General features: G+C 39.8%; 1 protein-coding gene and 1 non-coding gene across 3 annotated transcripts in view; both read left to right on the forward strand.

Annotated features, from left to right (window-relative positions):
• Positions 1-23,931, forward strand: part of AK5 (adenylate kinase 5) — a 310,915-nt gene that overhangs the window by 137,478 nt on the left and 149,506 nt on the right. For both annotated transcript variants that reach the window (XM_030913359.1, XM_030913360.1), the window contains exons 7-8: positions 1,495-1,585; positions 11,225-11,301. In XM_030913359.1, coding sequence (XP_030769219.1) covers positions 1,495-1,585; positions 11,225-11,301 — 168 coding nt within the window. The remainder of the gene's footprint in view (positions 1-1,494; positions 1,586-11,224; positions 11,302-23,931) is intronic.
• Positions 13,859-13,920, forward strand: LOC115892522. Its single transcript, XR_004052395.1, has one exon. It is a non-coding gene; the product is annotated as a U7 small nuclear RNA (small nuclear RNA).

The following is a 23,931-nucleotide window of genomic DNA, read 5'->3' on the forward strand; positions in this document are numbered from 1 at the left end:
ATGTCTTCTTTTGAGATGTGTCTGTTCATGTCCTTTGCCCAATTTTTAATAGGGGCATTTGTTTTACTCTTGTAAATTTGTTTAGTTTCTTTTTAAGATGCTGGATAGTAGACCTTTGTCAGATGCATAGTTTGCAAATATTTTCTCCCGTTCTGTAGGTTGTCTGTTTACTCTGTTGGTAGTTTCTTTTGCAGTGCAGAAGCTCTCAAGTTTAATTAGATCCCACTTGTCAATTTTTGCTGTTGTTGCTGTTGCTTTTTGTATCTTTGTCATGAAATCTTTGCCCATTCCTATGTCCAGGATAGTATTGCCTAGGTTGTCTTCCAGGAATTTTATAGTTTTGGGCTTTACATCTAAGTCTTTAATCTATCTCGAGTTCATTTTTGTATATGGTGTAAGGAAGGAGTTCAGCTTCAGTCTTCTGCATATGGCTAGCCAGTTATCCCAGCACTATTTATTGAATAGGGAGTCTTTTCTGCATTGCTTGCTTTTGTCATAGTAAAGCTATTTTTAAAAACTGAAGAGACAAAAATGTGTTAACAAACCACTGAAAAACTCAGAAAATAGAGAATTCATAAATATAACTATGTCATTTTAAAATATTTAAAATTTTGTAAATTTTAGAGAATGCTAAAATAAATATTTAAATCTATAATTTTTGTTACATCTAAATCCGTAGAATCCATAGACTACATCTATAATACTGTATCTAGTATAGTATCTGAAATTTCGTTTGGAGGTTTCGTTGTTGTTGTTGTTGTTGTTGTTGTTGTTGTTGTTGTTGGAGACAGAGTCTCAGTCCGTCCCCCAGGCTGGAGTATAGCAGCGCCATCTTGGCTCACTACAACCTCTGCCTCCCGGGTTCAAGTGATTCTCGTGCCTCAGCCTCCCTAGTAGCTAGGACTACAGGCATGTGCTACCATTCCTGGCTAACTTTTTTGTATTTTTAGTAGAGATGGGGTTTTGCCATGTTGGCCAGGCTGGTCTCAAACTCCTGGCCTCAAGCAATCTGCCCATCTCGGCCTCCCAAAGTGCTAGGATTACAGGGGTGAGTCACTGCGCCCAGCCTTTTTGTTTTTTTTGTTTGTTTGTTTCGTTTTGTTTTGTTTTGTTTTTAAACAATAAGGTTAGAACATCTTTCCTCTTACTATTTAGAACTATATATTTTCATGTTTTTCAAATTAGAAAAATGAAGTCAGAAAGCCACAAGGTAAATTTCAGTTATTTTTTCCAAATGTACCCCATAAATTAAGAAAACATTACACATTTTTTTAACCATAAGTGACTGTACATTTACTCCCTAATACTCTTCTCTGTTCAATAGGAGGTCTGGGCTAAAACCCTCTAAATATCTGATTAAAGACTCAAATGCTTTAATTCCTGTTGTTCTGCTTCATTAGAGATACAGTTGTGTGATGGATGCTCATTATATTTTTGAATTAACTAATTTGTGCATTCTCACATTCCAAACTTGTCTGTCCTGATTTCCCCCAGTTTGATGCCGACCGTGATGAGGATGAGGTGTTCTATGACATCAGCATGGCAGTTGACAACAAGTTATTTCCAAACAAAGAGGCTGCAGCAGGTAAGTCACTGTGTCCTTTAGACAACAGTATGCCGTGATCACCTGCCAAATGTCTGGGGCTTTGTATTAATGGATGAAGCTCAACAAACTGCTGCAAGGTTTGAAGGATGACAAAGTCTCATACTTTCTGGTGTAAAAATAAAAGTACAAAACAAAGTAGAGAGGAAGGGCTATAAATCTGTTCCTTATGGTTGCTGCTTTTCTTCCAGTCATTGCACATGTAAATTACCAGGTAGTCACAATGTAACATAGGGCCTATGTTACTATAATAGAAAAATATCTAACCTAACCCATACTTTGTACAACAATTAAAATTTACAGTATCTCCAGGACCCCCTAACTCATATGATAGGTTTCTCCCTCGTTGCCTGAATAACACATCCCCTCCGATCTGGTAGCCACTCCCATTCCAACCCACAGCTCCCATGTGACCCTACCTCTTCTCTTCCTAAGTGCTCTTGCCTGGAACTTTGACTTTGGACACTGATGTAGAGTAATCATACTTCCTAATGTAGGCAATACTCATGGTTCTGTCCTGACCCTCCCCTCATTCTTTCCGTACTCTGACCCTGAGTCAACTCATTGTCACATGTGGCTTCAACATCAATTCCATGTGGATGACTCTCCAGTCTTAGTCTCAGTCCTGACCTTCTTTCTCCTGAGTAATGACCTCAAAGGGTAAAGACCAAAAGCTTGGGGCCGTGAAGAAAAAAGGCTAAACACTTAACATTTTAAATCACTATTTGAAGCCACCTAACGGTAGCTTCAAAGACAGACAGAATTACAAGAGTAAGGTGGTAATCTTTCTGGGCAGACCCACAGAACACAGGTAACTGATGTAAACTCATCTGCCTAACTTTCTGATGAGATTTATAAAAAGTTGGCCTATTGCAGGAAAGATGAAATATTGAGAATCATGTAAGATTATGAAAACATGACTATGGCTGTTCTGAAAAATACTATGACTCCTGTGCTTTTCAAGTTAATATTTTATTTAGATGATGCTTTAGAAACCTGTAATCCCAGCACTTTGGGAGGCTGAGGTGGGTGGATCACGAGGGCAGGAGATCGAGACCACGGTGAAATCCCATCTCTACTAACAACACACACAAAAAAAAATTAGCTGGGCGCAGTGGCAGACGACTGTAGTCCCAGCTACTCGGGAGGCTGAGGCAGGAGAATGGCGTGAACCTGGGAGGCGGAGCTTGCAGTGAGCCTAGGTAGCGCCACTGCACTCCAGCCTGGGCAACAGAGCGAGACTCTGTCTAAAAAAAAAAAAAAAGAAATAACTACTTCTAACGACAAATATCTAACTGCTAGATATCCTCAGTTTGCTAATACAGTGGGATGGAGTGGCTGATTTAAGCTGCCCCTTCTTTGGGACACCCAGCACTGTGTGGTGTTTCTCCACTAGAGAGCCTTGTGCCCTGCGGTGATGCAACTGTGCTGGTTTTTGTACCAATAGGAAACTGCCTGAGGACAGGTGCTGTGTCCACGTTCTCTTTAGGTCCCCTTGGTAAAGTGCATAGTGCCTGAGCCTTAGCAGCAGTTTCCAGGTGTTTACTTTCTCCTCTGTGTACCTCAGAGCTCGTAAACAAGACTGTGCTTATAGCCTCAACTCCCGCTAACTCTTCCACTCCTGAGACCTCCTGGAAGCTGGTTTCTGCTTCAGCCTTAGAATAAAACTGTTTCCTCTAAAACAGCCCTTGGGGAATAAAGTGCAGTAAACTAGAAGTAAAGGGTGCCAGATACTGTGTAGCTCCAGGGTACTGTCGCTGTTAAGGAACAATGGTGAAATCTCCTGGCTTATATATGTTGATGACTCACTCAATAAATAAGTCATATCCATGGCCTCTGCTCTGTGAATTGTCAGCCTCCAGGTTTGGTCCCTCCACTGTTTTTTTCTCTCTCAAGTCTCTTTCTGCAGAATCTCAGCTGCTCCACAGCTCCCATATCGCCTCCTATGAATGGCATCCAATTCTCTTTCTCTCACCTTGACCTTTCTCCAGGGAGCCAGGCAGAAGTGTTCTTGCCCTCACACTCCACACTGATCATCATTCCGCGGGGGCACCTTGGGAATCCAAACCTTTGTCTCTGTTCCCACCGCAGTCACCAAATGCTTTGTCATTCCTCATCCCTGGCCTCTCCTGTCTGTCATGAATCTCCTGCTGCCATGGGGATCTTCACAGAATGCAGCTCTAATCATTCTGCCTTTCTGAAAAACAAAACAAAACAAAACCCTCAATGACTCCTGCAGGCTGGTCACCAGTACCTTTAGCACAGAAGAAAGCCCCAAATCCTTTTCTTTCCTGCAGTGGTCCTGTTACTGCAACAACATCACCTCCCCCACGTCACTGGCACCAGCTTCACCCAGTTCCCTGAATACCTCAAGTTCCTTCCTGCCTTAGGCAATTTCCACCTGCTCTTCTCTCTGCTTAGAAAACACCTCTCCTCGTTTGCATCCTTTCACTCTCCCAACCCCATAGAGCCCCATCCTGCACCTGGCCAGATTCTATTTTGTGCCTCAGGGTAAACGTGGTGTTTTTCTCAAGGAGACTTCCTCAGACCCCACCCCAGACTAGATTAGGCCCTTGAATAGGACGCTGTGACCCACAGGTGTACCAGGACTTTTCTTAGAGACTACCATTGCTCTGATCGTCGGCTTCTTCAAGGCCTGTCTGCAGTGTCTCCCCCTCGATGGAGCCCTCCACTAACACTTACCAGCAAAGCCATCTGGCTGTGTCACTCAACTGCTCTGGGCCTCCATCTCCTTATCTATAAAGATGGAATAATAATAGCAGCTACCCCAGAGGATTGTTCTGAAGAATAAATGGTTTCTGTGTGCAAAGTATGTGGCTTTCACATTGAAAAGGCTGTTTATGAGTTCCTGTCTTTGCAGTGGATTTGAGGGCTCATGGGAAGAAACCACATCTTACACAATACAACTTTTCCCCCTTTTCCTGGGTCTACTTCTGCGGTCTTCTCCCTCTCTGCCTTCCTCCCTGCCCCAACCCTGTCCTGGAGTAACTGAAAAACTCCCCGCTTCCCCTTCTCACCCAGGACAGCCCACCAACACCCAGATCCCTCAAAGACTTCTAGTCCCAAATACCATCAGGATATTTTTCCAAGTAAATACAATGCTCTTCCTACACATTGTAATGAACCCTTTCCATGCCTGTGGAATTCGAGCTGGACTCTCAGTGCTTAATGCAGGTCAGGCACTTATAGGAGTCTTTTAATGTTTGTAGTGTGGATCAATGAGAGCAAGAACTGCAAAGGTAAAGTGGATGTGTCCTTTCCTTTTTACTCATTTGGTACATATGCACTGAACACATGTACCTTCTAAGTTTTGTTCTTAGGTTCAGAGATGAAACACAACCCTTACAGTTTAATTTTCATTAAAATTAAACTGTAATGAAACTGTTAACGAAAATTAAACTGTAAGCTACGCTGTAAGAGACAGGACAAGGGAGAAACTGCTTTCCTCAGAGGGTGCAGTTTAAGGGTTGGAGGAGTTTTATTCACAGACACCCTTCACTGCTTAAGAAGCTCTGCAATTGTAAGAGTGTCTTTATGGGGTACTCAAAGTGGGAGGAGGATTTTCCTACAACTTGGAGTTAAAGATCCACTAGGAGGAAAAACATATGAAACGTTGTCCCAGAAAGTCATATGGTTAGCCTCTGATACCTCTAAAGTCAATTTATATCATCTTCCCACTGAAATTTAAGGAGCCAACTCAAAAATAATATTTCCAAAGGCCGTTCTAAAACTAGTAGCCCTGGGTGCTTCCTCTGGGGTTCTGTATTTCAGCTCATACCTTTCTCTGTCATCTATAGAAAGAATATTTTTAAATCTGAAAAGAAATTGAAAAATTCAAACTAGGGGGAAATGAAAGCTACATGATCGCTTTTTCATAACATCCTAATTTTGCCGTCTTTTTTGAGTAACGAGATCATTGCAGTTGTTTTATGTGTTAAATTATTCAATGAAAGAAGGCAGTAATGTGTACATTTGTCTGTATTTTCCCTCTATTTTGTGTGTCAAAACTTAGACTGTTACTAAAGGTCCTGTTTCCAGCAAACCCAGAAACCAAGGCTAAAAGAAAATGAAAGCCATTCAATCATTATCCAAGCTAATAATGATATCCTTTGTCTGTTGCCTCCTATGATATATTAATACTGTTGCCAGGAGTAACAATGTTTCAAGAAATTTCATCCCTAATGATACAATATAATTCCTGTTAAAAGCATTTTATTGCGACAGAGCGAGACTCCGTCGAAAAAAGAAAAAAAAATTTTTTTGATTAGGAAATCCAATCTCTTCTTACTTATAAGCATGAAGCTTTCTTTTAAACAAAGGTCTTTTCATTCTACCATTGCTGAAGGTAGTTGTCTAATTATCTTGCTCCATTTTCAAGTATTCACGTGTAATATCTGTTAACTGAGTTGTTTAAGAGCCCTTCACGAGAAATGGATAATTTCCTGGACACTTACACTCTCCCAAGGCTAAACCAGGAAGAAGTTGAATCCCTGAATAGACCAATAGCAGGCTCTGAAATTGAGGCAACAATTAATAGCCTACCCACCAAAAAAAGTCCAGGACCAGATGGATTCACAGCTGAATTCTACCAGAGGTACAAGGAGGAGCTGGTACCATTCCTTCTGAAACTATTCCAATCAATAGAAAAAGAGGGAATCCTCCCTAACTCATTTTATGAGGCCAACATCATCCTGATACCAAAGCCTGGCAGAGACACAACAAAAAAAGAGAATTTTAGACCAATATCCCTGATGAACATTGATGCAAAAATCCTCAATAAAATACTGGCAAACCGGATTCAGCAGCACATCAAAAAGCTTATCCACCATGATCAAGTGGGCTTCATCCCTGGGATGCAAGGCTGGTTCAACATTCGCAAATCAATAAACGTAATCCAGCATATAAACAGAACCAAAGACAAGAACCACATGATTGTCTCAATAGATGCAGAAAAGGCTTTTGACAAAATTCAACAGCCCTTCATGCTAAAAACGCTCAATAAATTCGGTATTGATGGAACGTACCTCAAAATAATAAGAGCTATTTATGACAAACCCACAGCTAATATCATACTGAATGGGCAAAAACTGGAAAAATTCCCTTTGAAAACTGGCACAAGACAGGGATGCCCTCTCTCACCACTCCTATTCAACATAGTGTTGGAAGTTCTGGCTAGGGCAATCAGGCAAGAGAAAGAAATCAAGGGTATCCAGTTAGGAAAAGAAGAAGTCAAATTGTCCCTGTTTGCAGATGACATGATTGTATATTTAGAAAACCCCATCGTCTCAGCCCAAAATCTCCTTAAGCTGATAAGCAACTTCAGCAAAGTCTCAGGATACAAAATTAATGTGCAAAAATCACAAGCATTCTTATACACCAGCAACAGACAAGCAGAGAGCCAAATCAGGAATGAACTTCCATTCACAATTGCTTCAAAGAGAATAAAATACCTAGGAATCCAGCTTACAAGGGATGTAAAGGACCTCTTCAAGGAGAACTACAAACCACTGCTCAGTGAAATCAAAGAGGACACAAACAAATGGAAGAACATACCATGCTCATGGATAGGAAGAATCAATATCGTGAAAATGGCCATACTGCCCAAGGTTATTTATAGATTCAATGCCATCCCCATCAAGCTACCAATGAGTTTCTTCACAGAATTGGAAAAAACTGCTTTAAAGTTCATATGGAACGAAAAAAGAGCCCGCATTGCCAAGACAATCCTAAGTCAAAAGGACAAAGCTGGAGGCGTCACGCTACCTGACTTCAAACTATACTACAAGGCTACAGTAACCAAAACAGCATGGTACTGGTACCAAAACAGAGATATAGACCAATGGAACAGAACAGAGTCCTCAGAAATAATACCGCACATCTACAGCCATCTGATCTTTGACAAACCTGAGAGAAACAAGAAATGGGGAAAGGATTCCCTATTTAATAAATGGTGCTGGGAAAATTGGCTAGCCATAAGTAGAAAGCTGAAACTGGATCCTTTCCTTACCCCTTATACGAAGATTAATTCAAGATGGATTAGAGACTTAAATGTTAGACCTAATACCATAAAAACCCTAGAAGAAAATCTAGGTAGTACCATTCAGGACATAGGCATGGGCAAGGACTTCATGTCTAAAACACCAAAAGCAACGGCAGCAAAAGCCATAATTGACAAATGGGATCTAATTAAACTAAAGAGCTTTTGCACAGCAAAAGAAACTACCATCAGAGTGAACAGGCAACCTACAGAATGGGAGAAAATTTTTGCAACCTACTCATCTGACAAAGGGCTAATTTCCAGAATCTACAAAGAACTCAAACAAATATACGAGAAAAAAACAAACAACCCCATCAAAAAGTGGGGAAAGGATATGAACAGACATTTCTCAAAAGAAGATATTCATACAGCCAACAGACACATGAAAAAATGCTCATCATCACTGGCCATCAGAGAAATGCAAATCAAAACCACAATGAGATACCATCTCACGCCAGTTAGAATGGCAATCATTAAGAAGTCAGGAAACAACAGGTGTTGGAGAGGATGTGGAGAAATAGGAACACTTTTACACTGTTGGTGGGATTGTAAACTAGTTCAACCATTATGGAAAACAGTATGGCAATTCCTCAAGGATCTAGAACTAGATGTACCATATGACCCAGCCATCCCACTACTGGGTATATACCCAAAGGATTATAAATTAGTCTACTACAAAGACACATGTACACGTATGTTTATTGCGGCACTATTCACAATAGCAAAGACTTGGAATCAACCCAAATGTCCATCTGTGACAGACTGGATTAAGAAAATGTGGCACATATACACCATGGAATACTATGCAGCCATAAAAAAGGATGAGTTTGCGTCCTTTGTAGGGACATGGATGCAGCTGGAAACCATCATTCTTAGCAAACTATCACAAGAAGAGAAAACCAAACACCGCATGTTCTCACTCATAGGTGGGAACTGAACAATGAGATCACTTGGACTCGGGAAGGGGAACATCACACACTGGGGTCTATCATGGGGAGGGGGGAGGGGGGAGGAGGGAGGGATTGCATTGGGGAGTTATACATGATATAAATGATGAATTGATGGGTGCTGACGAGTTGATGGGTGCAGCACACCAACATGGCATAAGTATACATATGTAACAAACCTGCACGTTATGCACATGTACCCTAGAACTTAAAGTATAATAAAAAAAAAAAAAAAAAAAAAAAAAAAAAAGAGCCCTTCACGTTGTCCTTTTTGAAAACAATGGAAAGAATGGTTTCTAATTAAATAAAATAAGTAGGATGCAGGTACTAAAAGCAGCTCTATGTTTAATAAGATTTCACATTCAAATCACAGTACTCACTCCACATGAATCACTGTAAATACAGGTGAAGCGAAGGTATCGTTTGAATCCAATAGCTATCACCACTTCCACTAGTCAGTGGCAGATAATAATCATAGTGTGGAAGTAATGAAAGCCAGCTAAAATTTGTGTTATCTTTAATGATGCTGTCAATAGCAGCCACCTAGAAGGCAGCACTGATTGCTACCAGCTTGAATGAGACTCCTTAATTCCACTTCTGATTCTTCCATTTCCACAGCCACCCTGTGACCTGTGTCATCAACTATTCGCTGTTCCTCATCTTCTCAGCACACAGACTTGACAGTATGCTCCTCCAGGTCATTTCCTGTAGAGCACTATAGCAAAAGGGGGATCTGTATAAACCCATAAACCCATTTTGATTGCCCCTGCTTAGAATTTGGAGTCAGCATGGTGTGTTAGAAAGAGAGTAGGAGCTACTGGCTCTGCCTTTGGTCTCAGGCACTTTCTACATGACGTAGGCCAAGTTTTGTAACTTCTCTGCATCTCATTTTCCTCTTTTCTAAAATGAGAAGTGGGATTCTGTGAAACAGACATTGAAAGTAATGGCAAAAACCACAATTTCTTTTGCACCGACCTGATAGTTCTAAAATGTCTGTTATCTTATAATGGAAAAAATATATATATATATATATATTTTTTTTTTTTTTCTGATACTTACTGCCTCACAACATAGTGCAAACTGACCTTCAAACTGGGCTTTAAGACAGCCAAGTATTTTGGCCCCAAGATACATCTTGCAAAATTCTTTATTTGAAAAAAATACCAAAAGTTCAAAGATAGAAAAATTATATATAATCCCACTAATTTCAAAATATGTACGTAAATTAAAGCTTCCCACCTCTCCCTTCTGATCTCTGTTAACAGCATGGTGGATATTCTTGCCAACTCCATTCTAGCAACCACCTTATGAACAGTGGTCTGGCAAGGGCTGTGCTGACAGTGTGACTAGCATCACCCAGCGTTGTTCTGAACACACTTATGCAACTCTTAGTGGCAACTCTATGATTACTTCTCCAAAGTGGTTTGATGGTTTAATATGTCCATTTTGAAAAACTTCATCATCCTTTTAAAAAATGTAAAGACATAAACACAGTAAACACCGGCATTACTGCTTAGAACTTAATCAATTTGGTAATGGCTATTACTTTGTCAAGTTGGTAGACAGCAGGGACAATGATGAGAGAAGAGAAGGGAGAAAAAAGAGAAGAGATGAGAAAAGACTGTGTAAGGATATACCCCAACTCATTTTGAAAGAAAATATGAAAGCAACATCGGGGACAGGTCTATATCTGAGAAGTGTATGAGATGCTTAACATTTTTTAAAAATTTATATTCATTATGCATTACTCATTGCATATTCTGACTAAGAATTATTTGCCAAGGCCAAGTTTACAGTAAAACAATGTTTTTTCACAGGATATATAATATTTTATGGGCAGCACTGAATTCAGTCTTTCTGGATAGTTAGATGATGTATATTTCCCAGCAGGAAAGAGTTATTAAATGAGAATGATGAATCAGTTGTGCTTCAGAAGTCCCACTGTAAAAATTACCAGTTTAAGTCTGAGCCTTGGGGATTAATGGGTAAGTGATTTAATGAAACCTGTAGTACCTAAGGGAAATAATCTCTCTATTCATACATTAAGTTAACCTGATTTTTCTTACCTTCAGCAACTAAGATGACCTGAAGGCTTGAGGAAAAACTCAAGTTTTCATGGAGTAAGCAAACTTAGCCCTTCCTGTTTCTGGAAGCCCCTTACTCTCCTCCCACTCTGTGCTTTGCTCATGGTGTTCCTTCTACTTCCATTGTTATTGCAAATCTTGAAACTGCTCCCCCTCCTGGACAACCTGCATTTACCATCAAAATTCAAGATCATAGATTAGTACCTGATGAAGAATCTTAACTCCACCATCATCTCTACTACTAGTCAGAATTAGTAGCTCACTCTCTTGGGTTGCTGAACCTTTAGTAATAACCTCTTGTTGATAAATTATTCTTTCTCACAGTATTTTCTTCTTAAGGATGCAGACAGTATCCAGAGTCTCTGCATTTTCAATCTCCAGCAAAACATTGTACCTGGCAGATGAGAAGAGTCCAGAAATGTTTGTAAATTTAATGTAAGATAGGAAAATATGGAAACCTAGTAAGAGACGGTTTGCTTTAGAAACATACATGACAACCTCCATCCACTTATCTTTTCTTTCCTAATCTTAGGTTCAAGTGACCTTGATCCTTCAATGATATTGGACACAGGAGAGATCATTGATACAGGATCTGATTATGAAGATCAGGTAATTAAAATCTAAAAATAGTTCTTTATTTAAATGTTTTTAAGTTGAACCTTTGTAAGTGTTTTATGAAAATTTGAATTATAAAAACCCGTTTTGTGAAATATATACAGATAACTGATAACATATTACATGATAAATTACAGTAGTCTACAGCTTTCATTCACTAAGTTTGGCTTTTTGACACTCCCTTATCCAAAGATCCAAAACACAGTGAATTAAAGAAAGGTTTATCATCGAAAGTTAACATGGGATAGAAATGAGGTTCTCTTGCCCAAGAATTTGCCTGTGTCTCTATCCCTTCCCACTAATAAACTAATAATATTTACTGAGCATCAGCTACAGTTTCAGGGCTCTGCTATTTTATTGCTAACTGTATTAGTCCATTTTCAAGCTGCTGATAAAGACGTACCAGAGACTGGGCAGTTTACAAAAGAAAGAGGTTTAATGGAGAACTCACAGTTCCACATGACTGGGGAGACCTCACAATCATGGCAGAAGGCAAGGAGGAGCAAGTCACATCTTACATGGATGGCAGCAGGCAACGGGAGAACTTGTGCAGGGAAACTCCTGATTTTGAAACCATCGGATCTTGTGAGACCCATTCAGTATCAGAACAGCATGGAAAAGACCCACCCCCATGATTCAGTCATCTCCCACTGGCTCCTTCCCACAACTTGTGGGAATTACGGGAGCTACAAGATGAGATTTGGGTGGGGACACAGAGCCAAATTATATCACTAACCTGTGAAAGGGAATGATGACCAAGGAAAGCATAGCCAATAAGTTAAATACATTTTCTCTTTGAATAAAACTGAAGACATTTTTCTGGGTCATTTTCCTCTCAGCAGAAGAACTCTCTCTGCTGCTATATTTTAATGAACCAAAATAGTTGGCAAATGAGCCAACTCCCTAATTAGGTTTTATTTTTAAAAAAGAAAAATGTACAAAACTTTCTTCTGCCTCTCATCAGTGCTCCTCAGCAATGGCTAAAAGCCAAGGGAACATGTTCTTGGGGGAGGCTTTGTTCCCATCTTTAACTAATATTCATCACAAGTAAAGCAAACAGATCTGGCCAATGTCCCCATGTAATGGCTGGCTGTATATTTCATATACATATTCAGAAGCTATTTTCTTGAGTATAAAGTTCTTTCCTTATAGCACAAAGCAAGGAGATGATGTTGGCAAGTGCTATAATAGCTACACATGTTTATAGTAATTTTTAACATCTATTAAGCACTTACTACATGCAAAACGTTGTGCTGAGTTTCTTATATTAACTCACCAATTCTTCACAACATCTCTAGAAAGTAGGAATTATTATCTCTATATCACAGATGAAAAAATAGGGACTAGAAGAGTAATTTACCCAAGGTTATGTAAATAGTTTCACAGTAGGGATGTGAATTTAGGGCACATTCTCTAGCATACCCAAGACTAGGCAATTTACAAAAGAAATAGGTTGTACTGCCTCTGCACAATGAACTGCCTTGCATCCTAGCCTCCAAAGACAGGCCATTCAATGATATGTGTTGGGAGCCTTTTCAGTTGCGGACCCATAAGACCCCAGCAGAGGCTAATGCAAAACAGCCACTTACAATCTAAAATTACAGACTGCACAAAGAAATGATCCACAACAAGGAAGTCAGCTAGTTAAAGAAATGGAAGACTCCACACCCCCAAGAACCAGAAAGAACAGAAAAATCTAAAAGAAATCATAGTATAAGGATATCCAAAATATTGAAAGGGAAGATTAGAAGCCATGAAACAAATACATGAACAAATGGAAAAGAAGAAAGAAAAAGGGAAGAAACAGGCATTATAGGCACATACAAAAATATTGTCATTGAAATAGAAATTCAATTAACAGTTGAATAGTAGACTAGATGCCGCTAAAAAGGGACTTAATGATAGAGTAGAGGAAATTGCCATAGAATAAAACACAGAGCTAAATAGTTGTCAAATATGAGAAAGAACTTAGGAGACATTGAGGATAAAATGATTGGTTCAACATATTCTAAAAGGAATTCCAGAACGAGAGAATGGAGGGGATGGAGCCAAGGTTATATTTTAACAGATAATAGTTGAGAATTTTACAGAGATAAATAAGACGAGTCCCAGTCCCAAGATGGAAGGAACATATCCAGTCCTGAGCTGGATTTTTTTAAATCTTCATCTATTCTTTTTTCATTTAGTCATTCAACAAGTATTAATTGGACACCGACTGTGTAACAGTTTCAATTTAGGCACTTAGAATATAATTACGTAAAACAAGCAAGGAGTTAACATCAGAGTGGGGAAGACAGAGAGTAAACAATAAACATAGTAAATTAGTCAGTTTTCTAGAATGTCAGAGGTGATAAACTCTATGAGAAAAGAAAGTAGAACAGGGCAAGGGGGTTAGGAATGCTGGGGGAGGAACAGATTACTGCATTAATCAGGATGGTCTGTATTAAATGGTATGCCCTCATTAAAGAGGTGAGATTTGAGCAATGACTTAAAATATGACATAAACCAGCAGAAGATGGAAGAGAAAACTAAAATATTAAAAGTGAAAATATAGTGTTACAGCTCTTTTAGAATTTGTCTAGCAGGCTTTCTAGTTTTTGCTGGAAAGCTCAGAAAAAAAAAATTCTTTTAAAAAATTAAAAAGTGAAAATGCAATTCCTATAAAGGAATGACAATTTTGTTTGCGGCAGATTAAATGAAACAAAAGCTTGCATTTATTTAGCACCTACTGTAAACCAGGAAGGTGTTTTATGGTTTACATGCATTATTGCTGATCCTTACAATAACTCAGGAAGTAAGCCCTGTTAATCCCTAATTTACTGCCAAAGAAATTGAAGCTCACAAAAGTTAGTTGACTTCCCAAGACCATAAAGCTAGTAAGTTGTAGAGTCAGGAATCAAACTTTGATTTACCTGGCACCAAAATCTATTCTCCACTTTCCCCACTCCAATAAAGCCGTTAACAAGCTCGCTAGTAATCTTTTGCCAATTCCAGTTAACCGTTTTTAGTTATCTTTCTTGACCTTCGCTGTATTTGACACTGTATACTAGGGATCACCACACTTCTTCTGTAAAGGACCAGATAATGTAAATATTTTAGGCTTTGTGGGCCCATATGGTATCTGTGGCATCTACTCAAACTCTGCCATCATTGAGCAAAAGCAGCCATAACAATATGTAAATGAATGTGGCTTGGTTGCAGTAAAACTTTATTTGTGGATACTGAAATTAAAATTCCATATAATTTTCATGTAATTTATTTTGACCATTTAAAAATGTAAAATTCATTCTTGCTGAAAGGCCGTATAAGAATAGGCAGCAGGGTGCATTTGACTCCTGTCGTGAACTATTCCCCCATTCCTGACATTCTTTCCATTAACTTTTAACATTTCTAGAGCTTTTAATACTGGTCTGTGTGCTTCATATTTATTACCTCATTTTTTCCTCAGACAACTATATTATTATTATTCCAATTTTACTGATGAGGAATCTGAGGCACAGAGAAATTGAGAAGTTTACCCGGCCGGGCGCGGTGGCTCAAGCCTGTAATCCCAGCACTTTGGGAGGCCGAGACGGGCGGATCACGAGGTCAGGAGATGGAGACCATCCTGGCTAACACGGTGAAACCCTGTCTCTACTCAAAAGAATACAAAAAACTAGCGGGCGAGGTGGCGGGCGCCTGTAGTCCCAGCTACTCGGGAGGCTGAGGCAGGAGAATGGCGTGAACCCGGGAGGCGGAGCTTGCAGTGAGCCCAGATCGCGCCACTGCACTCCAGCCTGGGCGACGGAGCGAGACTCCGTCTCAAAAAAAAAAAAAAAAACAAAAAAAAAAAAACAAAAAAAGAAGTTTACCCAAAGTCACACGGTTGACAAGAGGTAAAGCCAGGATTCAAAAGGTAGAGCTAGGATTCAAATCCAGCTGTGTGACTCCAGAGCCAAGAGCAGGAAAGATAGGCTAGTTTGTGCTGGTATAATTAATAAAACTCAAAATCTGAGAACTTTCCTTCCAGAGTTCCTTTTACATGTGACCTCCAAAGGGATAATGGATGGGAAGGAGAAGAACTTGAGGAAGATGCACCTGCATTTAATTACACATTACCTCATCTCACATTCAGTAGCAACCCTAGTCACTGGCTCTACCTAGATGCAAAGAGGCTGAGAAATGGAGCTTATTTATGTGCCCAGGAAGGGAGAGATGGGCTTGGTGAGCACCAAGCCAGTCTCAGCCACAATGCTGCTTCTCCTAACCACAGGCTGCAGCACCTGCCTCCATGTGATCCCTCCCTCTTAGTTCTCGCTTCATTCATTCTTGGTTTCCTTGCTGAACTCCTCTCCATCAGTCCATTATTTAACTGTGGACACTCGCCAGCATACTGACCATGGCCCCTTCTCTCCTAACTGCACATGTTCTCCTATGAGAGGCTCAGTCACAGCCATGGTTTTGACTTCACTTAGAGCTTCCTGGTGAGCTCCTGTTGCATATGTCTGACTACTAAGTAACACCAGTTGGATTTCCCGTGTGCGTCTTGAATTCAACATGTCCAAAACCATGCTCACCATCTTCCCCCACAAAATCTGTTCTCCCTTCTGTTCTTCCTATTTCTGTGAATGATACCACCATTCTCCAGCTGCCCAAGCCAGACACAAGCCTCCTTCCTAGCCTCCTTCCTTTCTCTCTCTTCCTGCATCAGTTTGATCAGAAGCTACTCAGTTCTCCTCTGCAGGAGTTGCTGCTCCCACTCCACTGCCTGTGCTTTGGTTCACACCTTCAGCCTTCCTCCCTGGGACCATAGGGCCAGCCTCTTAACCAGTCTCCTTCCCTCAGTCTGCTCACCCATCAAATTATCTTCCTGAAAGCACACACAATCATGGCATTCCATGGCTTAAAACTTTCCTTGGCTCTTCATCGATTTCAGAATTAAACTGGAATCTCTTAGAAGATTCATAGAAACTTTCAAATCTGAATATGACCCCTACATTTTTCTCCAAATTCATCCATTGCCAGTTATCAAAACACACTGACTGCTCCAGCCACACAAAGCCTTTCTCAGTTCCCTCGAATGGATCGTGTTTGCACAGTCCCTTTTCTCTATATGGAAGCTTCCCCAACCCTATTGCTTCTGTCCCATGTGACCTCTACTCATTCAACTTCTGGACCAAGCTTCCGCTCTGAGAAACACTTCTCTTGTCACAGGATTGGTTCACCTTCTCAGGGGGCCCGTGATACTCTGTGTTGTAATGTTACCTTGCATTTCAGGTACTCTGTTCTGATATCTGTATCCTCAGTGCCTGCCATGGAGCCTGGCGTATGGCATATACCTAATAAATGCCCATTTGTTTAAAGCCAAGGACATGAATTCCAGTTCTTCTACTTAATGTGTGATGTTTTTATCTTACTGAGCCCCTTTTGAGCCTCAATTTTCCCTTCGAGAAAATGGTGGGGACAATCCCACTTAGAAGTACCGTTGACTGGGCGCAGTGGCTCACACCTGTAATCCCAGCACTTTGGGAGGCCAAGGTGGGTGGATCATGAGGCCAGGAGATCGAGACCATCCTGACTAACATGGTGAAACCCTGTCTCCACTAAAAATACAAAAGAAAAACAAAAAAATTAGCTGGGCGTGGTGGAGGGGTCTGTAGTCCCAGCTACTCAGGAGGCTGAAGCAGGAGAATGGTGTGAACCCGGGAGGCGGAGCTTGCAGTGAGCTGAGATCATGCCACTGCACTCCAGCCTGGGAGACAGTGAGACTCCATCTCAGAAAAAAAAAGAAGTACTGTTGTCAGAGGTAGGGAGTGCAGGGTACCTTGTACAGAACAAATGCTGCATAAATGTGAGTTCCCTACCCTCCCTCCTTCAAATATGACTGAACTTTTCAAGATAGCCTTCTATAGCTGACAGAGGCCACCACTTCTTCAACTAAGTGAATGCCAGTTGTCTGAGCACTTCTGATTTCTGGACCGGCATGTGAGGCACTTAGAAGTTGCTGCTCTATCCTAACAACCAGTAAAAAGCTGAACAACTGAAAAATAAACAATCTCTCTTAGATCTGTCAGAGAAGTGAGGTTACAGGACAAACCATTGCACCAAAGATTGGAAAGACAATCAGAGAATCACAACTTACTCAAACAGAAACCCACAAGCAAAAACGCCTGTGGAAGCCTGTACCAGGGCTGGAAACACTGAACAGTGACAACAGCTGGAGGTTCAGTGTGGACAATATGAGAGTTAAAAATCCCAGAGAGATCCAGTCATGGGACCCACACTTCTGTAAGTTTTACCTCCAGGAGCTTTGCCAGGTCCTCACAGTGAATATCTGAAAAAATTCCCCTCAGTCTTCTGGCAGTGGGAGGAGAAAAAAAAAAAAGAAAAACATTTTGAAATATGCTAAAGCATTCTGTTCTTCTTAACAGGGCCTACCCTCAGAAGAAACTATTTTACCAAGGCATAACATTCCTAGAGCAAGAGAAAATCCAACTCTAGCCCTCTCTAGCCATCCTGTCCCACCCAAAGGGAGAAGAAGTATCGAGAAGCACTGTCGAAGTTCACAGTCCAGGGCCACAGACTCACCAAAAAACTGAGACCTAATTATAGGACTGTAGAACAATTCCCCGGCCTCACAGCATTACTAAAGGTTATTTACTGTAGTTCCTTTTATTCAGTATATCATGTCCATCTGTCAAGGAAAAATTACAAGGTATGTCAAAAGGAAAAAACATTATTTGAATAGACTGACTAAGCATCAGAACCAGTCATATCTGGCAGGAATGTGGGATTATCAGACCAGGAATATTTTATTTTATTTTTTAGAGACAGAGTTTTGCTCTGTTGCCCAGGTTGAAGTGCAGTGGCATGATTATAGCTCACTGCAGCCTTGAGCTCCTCAGCTCAAGCAATCCTCTTGTCTCAGCCTCTTGAGTAGCTAGGACTACAGATGTACACCACTATGCCTGGCTAATTTTATTTTTTGTGTAGATGAGTCTTGCTGTGTTGCCCAGAATGGGAATTTTTTTAAACTATGATTAATATGCCAAAGACTTTAATGATAAAAAGTAGACAACATGCAAGAACAAATGGATAATGTAAGCAGAGAAGGAAATTCTAACACAGAAGCAAAAAGAAACTCTACAGATCAAAAACACTGTAATAGAGATGAAGAATGCCTTTGATGGGTACATTTAATAGACTGCACATGGCTGGGGAGAGAATCTCTGAGCTTCAGGATATGACAATAGAAACTTTCAAGACTGAAAAACAAAGGGAAAGACTGAAAAAACAGAACTGAATATCTGAGAAATGTAGGACAGCTACAAAAGATGTGACATATGCATAATGGGAATACCAGAAGGAAAAGAAAGAGAGTGATGAACAGAAGCAATATTTGAAGCAACATTAACTGAAAATTTCCCCTAGATTAATGAACAACACCAAACCACAGATCCAGGAATCTCAGAAAATACCAAGCAGGATAAATGCCCCCAAACAAAAGGCTTTTATATTCAAACTTCAGAAAATCAAAAATAGAGAAACAAATCTTGAAAGAAGCCAGATTTTAAAAATGCCTTACCTGTAGTAGAGTGAAGATCAAAATCATTTTTATTTTCTTTTCAGAAACTTTGCATGCAAGAAGAAAATGGAATAAAATATTTAAAGTGTTGAAAGAGGGGAATAAAGCACCAACCTAGAGTTCTGTACTCGACAAAGTTATCCTTCAGAAGTAAAGGAGAAATAGACACTTTCTGAGATCAACAAAAATTGGGGGAAATTGTTGCCAGCAGACATGCCTGGCAAGAAATGTTAAAAGAACTTCTTTAAATAAAAGAAAAATGACATAGGGCCATGCGTGGTGGCTCACGCCTGTAATCCCAGCACTTTGGGAGGCCGAGGCAGGCAGATTGCTTGAGGTCAGGAGTTTGAGACCAGCTTGGCCAACATGGTGAAACCCCATCTCTACTAAAAATACAAAAAGTTAGCCAGGTATGGTGGTCCACACCTGTAGTCCCAGCTACTCAGGAGGCTGAGGCAGGAGAATTGCTTGAACCCAGGAGGCACAGCTTGCAGTGAGCCAAGATCATGCCATTGCACTCCAGCCCAGGTGATAGAGCAAGACTCTGTCTCAAACAAAAAAAAAAGAAAAGAAAAGAAAAGAAAAATGACATACTTCAGAAACTAAAATCTATATAAAGAAAGGAAGAGCATGAGAGAATACATGAAGGTAAAATAAAGACATTTTTCTTATTCTTAACTGATCTAACAGATGAGTATGTTCAAAATAATAGCAACAATATATTTAATTATATATGCTTGTGATTCTGTATGCATGTTTACGTATAAGTGAAATAAATGAGAGCAATGATACAGAGAACAGAAGGGAGGAATTAGAAGTGTTTTGATATTACAAGATACTTTCACTACCCATGAAGCAGTAGAGTGTTATTTGAAAGTGGACTTGAAATAGTTGCAAATGTTTATTGCAAATTCCAGGACAATCAATTAAAAAAGTGAGGAAAGAAGTGTAAGTGGTATGCTCATAACGGAGAGAAAAAGACTCATAATGCTCAATTAAAACTACGAAAGGCAGAAAAAGTATGCAAGATAAAAATAGGAACAAAGAACAAAAGCAACAAATAGGAAACAGTAACAAATATGATATATATTAATCCAAGTATATCAATAATCACTTTAAATTTCAGTGGTCTAAACACACCTATCAAATGACAGAGATTGTCAGAATGGATCAAAAAATAAGACCCCACTATATGTTGTTTATAAGAAACCCACTTTCAGTATAAAGATACATATAGACTAAAAGTAAATAGAGAAAGATATACCATGAGTTGCTATATTAATTTCAGACAGAGCAGAATTCAGAGGAAGGAAAGTTATCAGAGATTTTTTAAAGCATTACGTAATGATAAAGAGGTTAATTCTCTAAGAGGACATAATAATTCTTAATATGTTTGTGCCTAACAACTAAGCATCAAAACACATAAGGTAAAAACTAGTAGAATAGCAAGGAGAAATAAGTGAATTCACTATTATAGCTGGAGACTTCAACACTCCTCTATCAGAAATGGGTAGATCCAACCAGAAGAAAATCAGTAAGGATGTGGTTGAACTCAATAATACCACTAAACACCACCAGTCACCTGGATATAACTGACATCTATAGACTGCTTTATCTAACAACAACAGAATACACGTTCTTCTCAAGCTCACATGGAATATTCACCAAGACTACATTCTGGGTCATAAAACATACCTTAACAAGTTTAAAAGAATATAAATCATACAGTGTCTGCTGTCAGACCACAGTCAAATTAAGATAGTATTCAATAACAGAAAGACAGAAAATCCTCAAATACCTGGTGATTAAACAACACATTTCTAAATAACACTTGGGTCAAATAAAAAACTTCCAGAGAAATGTTAAAAAATATTTTGAACTAAATGAAAATGAAAATTTAACAAAATTTGTGAGGTGCACCAAAAGCAGTGATAATGGGGAAATTTATACAATTGAATACATGTATTTGTATATACATTGAATTTGTGTATTAGAATAAAAGAAAAATTAAAATTAATAAAAGTCTCCACCGTAGAAAACTAGGAAAAGAAGTCCAAAGTAAGCCAAAGAAAAAAACTAATAAAAATTAAAGCAGAAATCAATGAAATTGTAAATACAAAATCAAAACAGAAAACCAACAAAACCAAAAGCTGGATCTTTGAAAAGAGCCATAAAATCAATGAGCCTCTAGCCAGGCTAACGAAGGAAAAAATAGAGAAACACAAATTATTATCAGAAATAGAAGATGAGAAATCACTACAGATCTCATGGACATGAAAAGGGTAATAAAGAAATATTATTAACAATGCTATGCCCAAGAATTTGATATGGAATGGGCCTTCTTTGAAAGACACAGCCAAAACTCATACAAGAAGGAACAAACTATCTGCATAGGTATATATTATTAAATAAATTGAATCAATAACTAATAATCTTCGAAAACAGAAAGCTCTAGGTTCACTGGTGAATTTTACCAAACATTTAAGGAAGAAATCATACCAATTCTCTATCAGAAGATAGAAGCAGAGGGAATATTTTCTAACTCATTCTATGAACTATCCTCTATATACCAACACTAGACAAAGACATTACAAAAAAAGAAAACTACGGACCAATATCTTTATAAGTGCAGATGTGAAAATCCTCAACAACATATGTAAAATGCCTACAGCTATCATCATACTTAATGATGAGAAATTTGAAGTTTTCCTGCTTTTCTGCTAAGAAAAGAAATGAGGCAAGGATGTCTCCTTTCGCCATTGCTTTTCAGCATTATTCCTGGAAGTCCAAGCTAATGCAGTAAGACAAGAAAATAAAAAGCATATGGATTAAGAAGGAATAAATAAAAGTGTCCTTGTTCATAGATGAACACATAAAGTGGGAATTCACTTATTTTTTTTTTTTTTTTTTTTTTTTTTTTGAGACGGAGTCTCGCTCTGTCACCCAGGCTGGAGTGCAGTGGCCAGACCTCAGCTCACTGCAAGCTCCGCCTCCCGGGTTTACACCATTCTCCTGCCTCAGCCTCCCGAGTAGCTGGGACTATAGGCGCCTGCCACCTCGCCCGGCTAGTATTTGTATTTTTTTTTTTTTTTAGTAGAGACGGGGTTTCACCGTGTTAGCCAGGATGGTCTCGATCTCCTGACCTCGTGATCCGCCCGTCTCGGCCTCCCAAAGTGCTGGGATTACAGGCTTGAGCCACCGTGCCCGGCCGGGAATTCACTTATTACCACAAGGACAGAACCAAGCCATTCATGAAGGATCTGCCTCCATGACCCGAACACCTCTCATAGGCCACATCTCCAACAGGGGAGGTCACATTTCAACATGAGATGGGATGGGACAGAACATCCAAACCATATCAATGACAATGGCTTTTTAGATATAGCACCAAAGGTGTAATCCATGAAAAAAGTTCATAATCTGGACTCCATTAAAATGTAAAACTTCTGCTAATTGTCTGAGCAGAGTGTGTAGAGTTGCTGAACCCACACACTAAATCTGAAAATGACACCAGATTGACAAAGTCACACCAAGAAAAATGTGTGCTGTTCCTCTTCTCTGTGTACTTTTTTTGTTCATTGAAAACACCTGCTCAACACAGAGAAAACTATCACTTAGGTTCTCAAAGCCTGAAGCCACACTTCTGCAGCTTCAGCTATCCAGGAGAACAATTACCCCACCAATAGCAGTAGGGATTTTTTTCCCATGGGACAAAAAGCCAAAACCAAAACCACCAATGAAAGTGATAGTCCAGGCCTTCCACTCCATCATTAGGCTTATTTGTACTTTTGTCCATTCAACAACTTCAGAGAAGGAGATGTGCAGCTTGTCTTCAGGCTTATGTTTTATCCGAGTTCTTAATTCCAACCCTCCTATCTTACTTAGAACCTTGCTCCATTCAACAATACTGCTTTTTTTCCACAATGCTCTCATCTGAAAAGTATCCTTCTCTGTCTACTAACCCACCACCTCTACTTTTAGGAAAGAAGGGAGCCATCAACAGTGCCAAATATCATAGAAAGGCCAAGTAGGATATTATCTTTCCTCTCCCCTTCCTTTTATCATCTAATTTGGTAAAGAGAAGTCGGCTCTTTGATCCCATGTCCTCACCTCCCATTCTGCCCTACAAACCATCTTTATTTCCAGTTCTTACAATGTCTGGGTCCCAAGACACTGATGACACTTCTACTTTCTCACAACTCTTGCCTCCCTTGGCTTATGCCAGCACTATGGCCATTATTTCCTTGTATCTTCTCCCCAACGTTGTTTCTCTTCCTCTGCCCTCTCTCTAAAGGTCGTGTTCACTAAGTTCCATCCTAGGACCTCTTATCTAATTACACAATGCTTCATCCAGGCTCATGCTTTCAACTTCACTAGTTTACTTATTTATTCAACTAATATTGAGAAAATTCAATATGCCAGACTCCATACGAGGTGCTGGGGGATACAGTGTGGGTAAAAGATGGCACAGTTCCTGCTAACATAGAGCGTATAGTAGAAATGGACAAGATAGAATAGTCAGAGAAATAAAGTTAAAACTGTCAAGTACTTGGGAGAATATGTGCATGGTGCTGTGTGTAGATGTGGTTGGTGAGGTGAGGAAAGGCTTCTCTAAGGCAAGAGATTTTTTTTTTTTTTGAGACAGAGTCTCACTCTGTTGCCCAGGCTGGAGTGCAGTGGCAAGACCTCGGCTCACAGCAAGCTGCAAGCTCTGCCTCCCAGGTTCACATCATTCTCCTGCCTCAGCCTCCCTAGTAACTGGGACTACAGGCACCCGTCACCACGCCCAGCTAATTTTTTGTATATTTAGTAGAGATAGGGTTTCACCATGTTAGCCAGGATGGTCTAGATCTCCTGACCTCGTGATCCACCCACCTCAGCCTCCCAAAGTGCTGGGATTACAGGAGTAAGCCACTGCACCCGGCCAGCAAGAGCTTCTTGAATTGAGATCTGAAAGATTGGTTGTAGGTAACCAAGTGTGTGGGAGAACAGGAAATAGGGGAGAAGAGAAAGGGATGTTCAAAAAGAGGAAATAGCAGGATGAGGCAGGAAGAAGCATG

Source organism: Rhinopithecus roxellana, chromosome 12, assembly GCF_007565055.1.
Source record: "Rhinopithecus roxellana isolate Shanxi Qingling chromosome 12, ASM756505v1, whole genome shotgun sequence".
Taxonomy (NCBI): Eukaryota; Metazoa; Chordata; class Mammalia; order Primates; family Cercopithecidae; genus Rhinopithecus; species Rhinopithecus roxellana.